The sequence below is a fragment of the Macaca mulatta genome, chromosome 9 (genome assembly GCF_049350105.2).
Source record: "Macaca mulatta isolate MMU2019108-1 chromosome 9, T2T-MMU8v2.0, whole genome shotgun sequence".
Lineage (NCBI taxonomy): Eukaryota > Metazoa > Chordata > Mammalia > Primates > Cercopithecidae > Macaca > Macaca mulatta.
The window spans coordinates 87578864-87590402 of NC_133414.1; the positions used below are offsets into that span (position 1 = coordinate 87578864).

The 11539-nt window shown below is 37.2% G+C and overlaps 1 protein-coding gene across 1 annotated transcript in view; it reads left to right on the forward strand.

Moving 5' to 3' along the window:
- RTKN2 (rhotekin 2) overlaps positions 1–11539 on the forward strand; it is a 79717-nt gene that overhangs the window by 46197 nt on the left and 21981 nt on the right. Inside the window, exons 7-8 of the mRNA XM_015147537.3 lie at positions 5825–5919; positions 11342–11448. Of these exons, the coding sequence (XP_015003023.3) occupies positions 5825–5919; positions 11342–11448 (202 nt within the window). The remainder of the gene's footprint in view (positions 1–5824; positions 5920–11341; positions 11449–11539) is intronic.

Genomic DNA, 11539 nt, shown 5'->3' on the forward strand with positions numbered 1-11539 from the left:
ACATCTGCCTCAGCGTTTGCTGTTTCCTTTCTTGTGACCTGCCTTCACTTCATCTAAGGCCTGTCTACTCGTGCACTAGATCCCATCTTCTCACTCACAGTAGGCTCCTGTATGTTTCCTCCCCTTTTGTACAGCATCATTTCTGTATACTTATAAACATGCTGAAATACTTTCAATTTCTTAACTATCCTTCTTGGAAAATAATTTTTTATATTCCTATCTCCACTTCCTCTTCTGCCATTCTCTGTTGAACCATTTCATTTGGCTTACCTCATGTTACCTCCATCCCGTCCTACAGAAACTACTCTTGTCAGGGTCAACAGTGATCTAATGTTGCAACATTTGATTGTCAGTTTCCTGGACCTTTTGGTATTAACACAATTGATCACTCTCCTTGAAATACTATTTTTATATGCCGTCTAGAATGACACTTTCTTGATTTTTCTTCGACCTCAGTAACCATTTATTCATTGCCTGTCTCCTTTGTTCATTGCTCTTCATTTAATGGAGTGCTCATGTCCCAGTATTTGGTCCTTGGATTTCACCTAACTAACTTTCATTAAATTTCATGTATATACTGATAACTCCCAAATTTATATCTCCAATACCTATTCCTCTTCTAACTCCAGACTCATATATCCAGTTGCCTGGCTGCATCTAGATACTGAAAACAATCTCAAATAATGATCTAGATATCAAAAACAGTCTCAAACGTACTTGCCCCAAACTGAATTCTTACCTCCTGTATCTGTTTCTCTCTCAGTCAGCCTCATTTCAGTTAATAACAATTCCATTTTTCTGGTTGCTTGGACCAGAAGCCTTGGAGATGTCTTTAATTCTTTCCTTGCTTTCACATCCTGTCTTTGCACTGAAACTTAGAGAATGTATCAGGAATCTGAACCACTTCTCACCACCCCACCACCACCATTCTGTTCCAGGCCTGCAACAGCTCTCGCCTGGTCAGTTTCAGTAGCCTTTTAGTCGATGTCTCCATTTTTCACTCCTGGCCTCTGTAGTCTGTTCTCCACACAGCAGCCAGAGGGATCATTTAATTTTGATACAAGTCAGATCATGGTACATGACTCTGCTGGGAACCTACCATTTGCTGCACATTTCACTCCAAATCCACTGTTCCTTACCATGCCCCACCAGGACTGTGGTATTGACTGTCTGTCTGCCCCCTACTTACCTTTTGGACATCTCAAATCACTCTGCCTCCTTCACTACTCCAGTCACACTGTCCTCCTTGTTTGTCAAACACACCTAGCATGTACTCACCTTAGCCTTTATATGTATTGTCCTCTACCTGAAATACTCTTCCTTCTGTTCTTCTTATGGCTCCTTTCTTCCTTACAGATTTTCACTCAAGTGTTACTTTTGCAGATAGGCCTTCTTTTCCGTGGGCCATCTGAAATAGCAGTCTCCCCTCACCTTAATCCCTTCTCCATACTTTACTTAGCTTCATGGGCCTGATATATATTTTTCTATCTATTTTTCTTCCTGTATAAGACAGGAAAAGTAGATAAATATATAAATGTATGTTTACATATTTATACATTCTCCTCCCCCATTTCGTTGATTATTGTAGTTTTAACACCTGGAACAGTGCCTGGCAAATGCAGGCAAACCCCACTTATTGTCAATAATCTTTTCTTGAAAACAACATATTCTGCCCTAAAGTGCTCACAGGGAGTCTACTTCCCATTATTTTAAGTGGGAAACATTATAATGTGTTATCAATTTAAAACTCCTGTTTAGTTTTCTAAAATATAGTTCCATAAAACTCATTTATCAGGGACAAATTATTATGTTGGGATAATGCTTAACATATTGAACCCTGATAACCAAACAACTAATATGAACGTTAGTGGGCAGTTCGTGTGTAATCACATTTGCTCTTCCATTGTAGTTGCTGTTCTCAATTACTTAGATTGCTTTTTATTTATTTATTTTTGAGACAGGATCTCTTTCTGTCACTCAGGCTGTGGTGCAGTGGCACGATCTTGGCTCACTGCAGACTCCACCTCCCGAGTTCAAGCGATTCTCCTGCCTCAACCTCCCAAAGTTCTGGGATTATAGGCGTGAGCCACCATGCCCAGCCTACTTTGGTTCTTTCTCCACAGTTTTAATACTTCAACTTTTTTGGGATTCATTTTGTGAACAATAGGGGAAAATAAAAGCTTACTGTGAAAGACACTGTAGAAACTTGTTCAGAATAAGTGAATAATAGCAGAGAATGGCCACTTGTCCCTCTCTTAGTTCTAGCAGCAGTAAAGATTTGTTGATACATAGTGAACTTTTGAAAAGCCTAAGTGTGAGTCTGACATTATACCAGTTCAGAACTGTAACTCAAAAATATACTCATGCATTATTTTGTTTAAAATGTTATGTTGAAATATGGAGACAGAAACATAAATTTTCTTATATAAACATTGACCGAAAACACTGGGTATAGAGAGTCATCTTTGGTCTGTAATGACTATATAGTAAAAGCCAAGAGGCATTCTCCCAGGGAGTAGTATTTTATGGAGTATGCTGTTATTTATTGAAGTGCATGCATACATTGTAAGTGTATGCATATTTTTTCTTTGTAATACAGAGATCTTATTAAAGATTTAGTAAGAAACAAAGGAGGTTTATGAAACCTAACACCTAGCACAATTAATATAAATTCCCATCAGACACCACAGTCTTCTATATCTCTCTTTGTCTCTCTCTCTCTTTTAATATACTCATTGATGTTTTGAGATTTTACTGATTTGAAAAATAAAATAAAATCAAGAAAATCATGAAAAAAGTTAGGATTACTAGCATACAAAATACAGTTGTTGCTGGGCATGGTGGCTCACTCCTGTAATCCCAGCACTTTGGGAGGCCAAGGCGGGCGGATCACGAGGTCAGGAGATCAAGACCATTCTGGCTAACATGGTGAAACCCCATCTCTACTAAAAATACGAAAAATTAGGCAGGTGTGGTGGCAGGTGCCTGTAGTCCCAGCTACTCAGGAAGCTGAGGCAGAAGAATGGCATGAACCTGGGAGGCGGAGCTTGCAGTGAGCCAAGATCGCGCCACTGCACTCCAGCCTGGGTGACACAGCGAGACTCCGTCTCAAAAAAAAAAAAAAAAAGAAAAAAAAAAGAAAATACAGTTGTTACTGAACATAAATTCACTTTTTATCACCACGAAGTGCCAGAGTATGAAATTCATCATGAGAAATTCTAGGTGTTTTGGTAAGAGTGCTATTTTAACATAAGTACCACAAAGGGAACTATAATGGAAAAAAATGGAATGAGTGTAATGAAGTCCTCCATGTCCTCACACTATAGATAAAACCCTCAAATCTCTGATGTAGATAACCAGAAGAAGGAGATTCATTCTGTGAAAAATAAACAAAGCTGGATGCTAATTAAAGTGGTAAGGACAGATTTGAATCAGTAATATGCTATTACAGTAAGAAGAGTCACACATGAACTGCACTCAACTTTGATTTGTGTAGAGGCGACTGGGCATTTTAAAGGGAGAATGAGGAAATTGGGAGAGGTTGAGTCAGGCCCAGAGTTAGCTAAGTGAAAAGTTCCAGATAGTGGGAAGGGGGGATTGGTCCATGTGGAACCCACCTGGGTGTTCTAGCTGGTATTTATCAAAATTAGTCTCCTCCCCTCCCACAGAGACTGAAAGACAAAGGCACTGTTTTCAGCTCTTGGCTGGAACAAACAATAAGTTCTTTTGTCAGCCTTGAGTTTTCTCAGGCAGGCACTTTAAGAAGACATCTTAGGGATGCAACTTTGAGCTGCAAAAAACAATGCTAGTGTTTGTTCAGGTCCTTAGAGGGCCAGGTTGAGGCCTAGTTGAGAAAAGGACTCAGAGGAGTGTGGCTGGAGTTTGGTCAAGAAGACAGCCTTTGTCCCTGGGAAATTAATGTAAATCAGACCCTATCATTCCACTTTTTATCAACTTTCCTGCTAAGAATTAAATCCACCCCTCTTCCAGGGCTCACAGAGCCTCCAGGTGAGCTCATCACTCCCTGTATTTCCAGCCTTGCATTGCACCATGCTTGCTGCTTGCCTGTTGTGCACCAGCCACACTGGTTTTCCTTCAGCCCTCCCTTTGCACATACTCACTCTGCTTGGAATATTTTCCCGCATTCTTTGCTTGGCTAGATTCTTTTATGACTGGATAACTGTTACCTCCTCAGAAAATCCTTCCCCAGTTCACCTACCTACCACAGGTCCTCAGTTTTCTCATCTCCTTTGTTTCTTTCATAGAAAAAGTTGCATTCCAACTTGTAAATGCTGGTATTTGGTTTATTCCTATGCCTACCTTTTTTTTCATTCTGGCTGCATCAGAATGTAATGCTGGATCTTGTTTACCATTGAATGCCCATCACCTAGCATTGGACTTGGCACATTTTAAGTGTTCAGTAAATATTTATTAAATGAATGGGGACCCCGATGGCTCACGCCTGTAATCCCAGCACTTGGGAGGCTGAGGTGGGCAGATCACGAGGTCAGGAGATCAAGACCATCCTGGCTAACAGGGTGAAACCCAGTCTCTACTAAAAATACAAAAAATTAGCCGGGCATGGTGGCGGGCGCCTGTAGTCCCAGCTACTTGGGAGGCTGAGGCAGGAGAATGGCGTGAACCCGGGAGGCGGAGCTTGCAGTGAGTCAAAAAAAAAAAAAAAAAAATGAACGGGGACCCTTCAGAGAAACATTTGTGTGAATTAAAACAAATAATTTGCAGGTTTTTATTGACAAAATATAGAGATAAACTTGCTAAATCAATAACTTGTATCATCAAAAAATGTCATCCGTACTATCTAAATTTTTTTTGTGGTAAAGCATTCTTGAGTATACATTCAGAGGCATTAAGTATATTCACATTGTACAACCATCACCGCCCTCCATCTCCAGAAGTTTTTCATCTGCTCATGCTGAAATTCTGCACCTACCCTACACTAATTTCCTTATTCTTTCCTCCTGGCAGCCACCATTCTAGATTCCATCTCTATGAATTTCACTACGCTAGGTACCTCCTATAAGTGAAATCATATAGTGTTTGTCCTTCTGTGACTGGCTTATTTCACTTAGCGTAATGTCTTCAAGATTCATCCATGTTGTAGTATGTCAGAATTTTCTTCTTTTTTAAGGCTGAATAATATTCCATTATGTATATGTATGTGTATATACACACACACAAACACACACCCCACATTTTGCTGATCCCTTCATCCCTGGATAGACACTTGGATTTCTTCTACCTTTAGGCTATTGTGAATAATGTTGCTGTGAACATGGGTGTATAAATATCTGAGTCTCTGCTCTCAGTTCTTTTGGGTGTATATCAGAGTAGAATTGCTGGATCAGTAATTTTATTTCTTATTTTTTGAGGAACCACCAAAATGTTTTCCACGGAGGTTGTATCATTTTACATTCCCACCAGCAATGTACAAAGGTTCTAGTTTATCCACATACCAGCTAACGTGTTGCTGGTTTTTTCTGTCTGTTTTACTAATCTTAATGAATATGAAGTGATATCTCATTGTGGTTTTGATTTCCGTTTCCCCAGTGACTAATGATACTGAGCATCTTTTTATGTTTTGTTGATCATTTGTCAACAAAAGAGAAATAGACATTTCTGTCTTTAGAGAAATGTAGTGCATCAGAATGTAATGCTGGATCTTGTTCTCTCTTTGAGGAAAGGTCTATTCAAGTCCTTTGCTTATCTTTAAATCAGGTTATTATTTGTTGTTGAACATACAAATATTTTGTGTAGTAGTAGAAATACAAAAATACTTAAAACATGTCTTCTTTCTTACTATTAGTGGTGTAAAGTATAATTTGCTAGCTCACACTACCCTAACCTTGGAAAGTGCTGAGGATAGTTTCAAGACCCATAATCTGTCTATTAATGGAAATGGTAAGTATAGTATATATTTTACTTATTACATATATTCTGCCTATATTTCTAATTATAGTATGTTCCCCTCAAGTGAATATCGGCTTAAATAATGGAGACATGAGTGATTCTGTTGGTGCTTTCAAATATATATGCCCTTCTTCCCCAAAGGAGAAAAGTTTATTTTCCTTTCTCTACGCTGAGATTTGTTTGCAAGGCTTAGTGGGAAAAGAAAGGTCTCGGGTATGCTCAATCCTTGTTTTTGACTTGGAATTTATGACTTCACCACTTTCTAGCTGGAAATTAAATACCTGACTTATTTTGAAATTTGAAATCAAGGAAGCCAGCCTTTCTGTTAGTAGGAAGCAGAGAATGTAAGAAAGAGAAAGTAGGGTTCCTTAACCTTTTTCTCTTTGGATGGTAGTGGTAGTTATAGTTTAAATAAATAAAGATATAGGAAACTGAAGAAGGGGGTTAGGTCATTAAGACGATTGGTAAAACTTAGCATGAGCACTTGCCACTCTCCCAGGTTATTTTACTCGTGATGAAAAATATGGAGCAGTGCTGGTAAGGCAGTTTGGAAATATGATTTGGGTTATTGACTTTTGTTCATTTTCTCCAAGCAAATAAATAAAAATATGTGGTAAATGTCCTAATTATACTTACTGTTGTAAGGATTATGGCTCTGTACTGATAAGGTTGATAATGTTATACCAATATTTTTTTGTTTCACAATGAGAAATTATGTTAAAAATATGGAAAAGTTCATGAAATGTAAATATATAGTTTAAAAAATAATTAGGAAGCTAGGTGTGGTGGCTCTTGCCTGTAATCCCAGTTCTTTGGGAGGATGAGATGGGAGGATCACTTGAGCCAAGGAGTTTGAGACCTGCCTGGGTAACATAGTGAGACCCTATCTCTACAAAAATAAAAAAAAAATTAGCTGGCCATGGTCATGCGTGCATGTAATCCCAGCTACTCAGGATACTGAGGTAGGAGGATTGCCTGACCCCTGAAGTTCAAGGCTGCAGCAAGGTATGATTGTGCCACTGTTCTCCAGCCTGGGCTACAGAGCAAGACCCTGTCTCAAGAAATAGAACATATCAAGAAACAGAACATTACTACCACTCCTTTCCCTCAGTTACCCTAGGTGTACATATGTCTCCATTTTTATGGTATATACTTCCTTGTTTTTCTTTATGGTTTTATTAATACCATCTTTGTGTGCTTCCCTAAATAATATAATTTTGCCTAATTTGAACTTTGGTATGGAATCATGTTGTCTTGGTAATTTGCTTTTGGTTCATCATTCAGTATGTATGCTTTTCATTACTTATAGTATCTCATTGTATGATAATACGTATTTATCTCTTAGACTGATTTAATTATTTTTAATAGTTATAGGGTTCTTCACTTTTCTATTTCTTGGGTCAGTTTCAATAAGTTATGTTTTTATAGATACCTACCCATTTGATCTAAACTTTGAGATTTATAGGCATTAAATTTTCTATAATGTCCTTATATCTATTAATTTTCTGCAGCCTCTGTAACGTTGTTCCCTCTTTTCTATTCCTGATACTTGCTTTCTGTACCATCTCTGTTTTTTAATTCTCATTCTTGTAACAGATTAGTCAGTTTTATTCACCAATGTGTTCCATATTTGTTAATTATTTGTTAGGAGTAATGATTGTAGTCTATATACTCTATATTACTACAAGAGGTGTGATAAAATCTCATTCTGTGATTGTGGATTTTTTTACCCATAGTTACATCTATTTTTGCTGTATATAATTTGAACCTTTGTTATTTGATTCATGTAACTGTTTAATTCTATTTTCTTCTTTTACCTCAAAACTGTACTTATTTTTATGTTACAAACATGCCTCTTCAAACAGCATTATATTGGATTTTAATTTTTCTCTAATTTGACATTCTTTTTTTTACTGAAGCTTTTAGTCCTTTTGTATTTAATATCAAATAGCTGTATATTTGGGTTTAAGTCTATGATAACCTATGTTTTCTATTTGTCTCCCCTATTCCATGGTTATTTTTTTCTTGCCTTTTAAGGCAATTTTTCCTTGTTTGAATTAAAGTTATACATCCTTTTTCTGATTTTTTAGAATTTACCCCTAAAAATTTTATTAATCGTACTTATTAAAAACTAAACTTAATAGATAGTTTTGTGCTTTTCTCAGACAATACAAGGACTTTAGAACAGTTAAACTCTTTTTTCCCTAACCTATGTGCTATTGTTACATATTGTAATTCTTTTTTTTTTTTTTAGCAAGATATTTTATAGATTTAATACTTACTTAGATTTACCTACATGTTTCTATGACTACTTGTATCTTATGCCTTGCATCCGGGATACTTTTCCTTCTGCTTGAAGTATAAGCCCTAGAATTTCTTTTAGTGTGTTATGCTGATATCAAACTTCTTGCTCTTTTTGTTTATCTGGAGGTGGCTTTATTTTGCCTCATTATTGAAGATTTTCTTAATTCTGCATTTTTAATTTTGTCTTGTTGAATATCGAAGATATAATTCCAATATTTTTGGCTTCTATTATTTTATTACAAATATTGTAAATAATTTGCCAGTGTGTCACCACTATGAGTGTAATCTTTTTATTCCTTTTTGCCTTTGGTTTTCTAAAATTTTACCGTGGTATAATTAGGTGTAGAGTTTATTTATGCTGCTTGGAGTTTGTTGAGCTTCTTTACGTTGTTGGTATGTTTCATCAGTTTGGGCAAAATCTCACTTAACTATTTGAAACTGCCTCTGCTGTTGTGTAGCTTTAGTCCTTTTTGCATGCCTGTTAAACCTATGTTAGTCTTTTTCATTGTATCCTTCATGTTTCTTACTCTTTATGATGTACTTTTCAACTAACTTACAGATATTTAGGACATAAGCTATTCATAAATCTGAGATTGCCTATATAAACAAGTTTGCTTTCAAACTTTTAAATTTATAAATCACAAAGTTAATTTCAGATGTATTACTGAAATACATGCTTTTACAGAATTTCTATTTCATTTGCTGCCTGTTTTAGGAAAGATAACTTTTGTTTATTTGTGTTTGCATTTTGGAATAGTATGTATTATGCTTGTGCATTCATTTTTCCCAGATTAAGCCCCTTATTTCTAAAATGTAGCAGCTTTAAAAATGTATTAATGAAAATGATTTGAATAGTCTCAGAACATTGTCGTGTGCTATTCTATAGTAGAATCTTGGGCAGGTAAGTTTAAAACTTTTTGGTTTTACTACAAACCTTTGCTGCCTTGCATGTATATATTAACTATTTTTACAAAACAAAATTCTGGGGTAATTAAAACTTTTGGGTAAATAATAGTTATGGCCAGTAGCTAGCCATTTTGTGGGCACTACCAACAGGGCACAGCAAAAACTTTAAAAATCATTTTTTATGTGGTCCAGTGTGAACTAAGGGCCATATGTTGGGTTTTTATTTATACTCTGATGCCTAGAATCATTTAATGCTTTCCTCCATATAGATAGGTAGTACACAGGTAGGTATCTTCATTAAAGGAGTATCTTAATGTTTTTTTGAAAGAACTTTTTTAAACAATGTCAGAGTTACAGAAAAGTTGCAAGTTGAATGTCAAGTTTTTTTTTTTTTTTTTTTTTAATTAGAGATGGGTATCGGTATATTACCCAGTCTGGCCTCAAACTCCTGGGTGCAAGCACTCCTCCCAGCTTGGCCTCCTGAGTAGCTGGGACTACAGGCACACATTACCATACTCAGCTTGAATGTCAAGATCTTTTTTTTTCTCAAAAAAAAATATGAGAGCAAGTTGCTTACATGATAGTCTGTATCCCAAAATGCATTAATACGTATTTGCTACTATCAGGACATTCAGCTACATCACCATCACTCTCAAAGTCAAGAAATGAATACTAATACATTACCACCATATAATCCTCGGAGTCCATTCAAGATGTTGCCCATCGTCCCAATAATGTTCTTTATGGCAGAGGGATACAGTGCAGAATCATATATTTCATTTAATTATCATGCTTTTAAATTTTCCTTCAATCTGGACTAGTTCTTCATTCATTGGGCTCTAATGATCGATGTCAGGCTCCTCTTCCCAGGCATACCTCTTTTACTCTGCTTGCTCAAGACAGTCCCAATCTAGGCTGCGCCCCAGTGTTATCACCCTCTCAGCCCCTTCAGCTGCTGATACCTCCTGCAGGCAGCTCCTGCTATTCACCATTCTCACTCTGCCTGTCTCCATCATCCCTTTCTTTTCTTTTCTTTTTTTTTTTTTTTTGAGACGGAGTCTTGCTCTGTTGCCCAGGCTGGAGTGCAGTGGTGGGATCTCAGCTCACTGCAAACTCCGCCTCCCGGGTTTACACCATTCTCCTGCCTCAGCCTCCCGAGTAGCTGGGACTACAGGTGCCCGCCACCTCGCCCGGCTAGTTTTTTGTATTTTTTAGTAGAGACGGGGTTTCACCGTGTTAGCCAGGATGGTGTCGATCTCCTGACCTCGTGATCCGCCCATCTCGGCCTCCCAAAGTGCTGGGATTACAGGCTTGAGCCACCGCACCCAGACTCCATTATCCCTTTCTAGCACACCACAGCTCCTTCTCCAGTCTTGGCACAGATGTTTATGTTGGGGTCTCTCCCTAATGGCTTATGACTGAATTGTTCAGCAAGAGAAGGGGAGGAGGAGGGGTCAAAAATGTTGATTAAGTTATCTTAAGTTCTCTAAAATAATGTTTTTTGTTTTTGTTTTGCTTTGTTTTTGAGATGGAGTCTTGCTCTGTTGCCCAGGCTGGAGTGCAGTGGCACAGTCTGAGCTTACTGCAACCTCTGCCTCCCGGGCTCAAGCGATTCTTCTGCCTCAGCCTCCCAAGCAGCTGGGACTACAAGCATGCACCACCATGCCCAGCTAATTTTTGTATTTTTAGTAGAGATGGGGTTTCACCATATTGGCCAGGCTGATCTCACTCCTGACCTCAAGTGATCCGCCTTGCCTTGGCCTCGCAAAGTGAAATAATGTTTCATTCGGAGGATCACCTTTCTAATTATTATAATGAAAATTAGAGCAAAAATTAGAATTTGACAAACATAAATTACTTTATCAGAATGTTTTTATATTAAATGAGATCACATTCTCTGAACAACTTTCATTGAATAATTAAAATCAAACAAGAGACTAAAGAGTTCATATTTATTCAGATGGTAGCATGCTGTAAACTATCAGTTAGAATGTTATCCTGTCCTTTCTATTCTCGTATTTGATTTTCTCACTAAATATGGCACTGGTATTTGGGTAGGATGAATCTTTACATAAAAGTAATTATAAAATATGTTCTGTACAAAGCAAAACAAAATTGTAAAAAGAGAAAAATCAAAATGTATGATGACCTTAAATAAACTTATATTTATAACTTGATTTTTTTTTCTTTCTCCTTTAAATAGAGGAGTCTTCATTTTGGCTTCCCCTATATGGCAACATGTGCTGCCGACTAGTTGCCCAGCCAGCTTGTATGGCTGAGGATGCATTTGCAGGATTTCTTAATCAGCAGGTTAGAGGACTTTAAATATCCTACAACAATTGTAGCTCTACTTTAAATCTTAATATACTGGCAGTTGTTTCACCTTCTGATACTGAGAAAT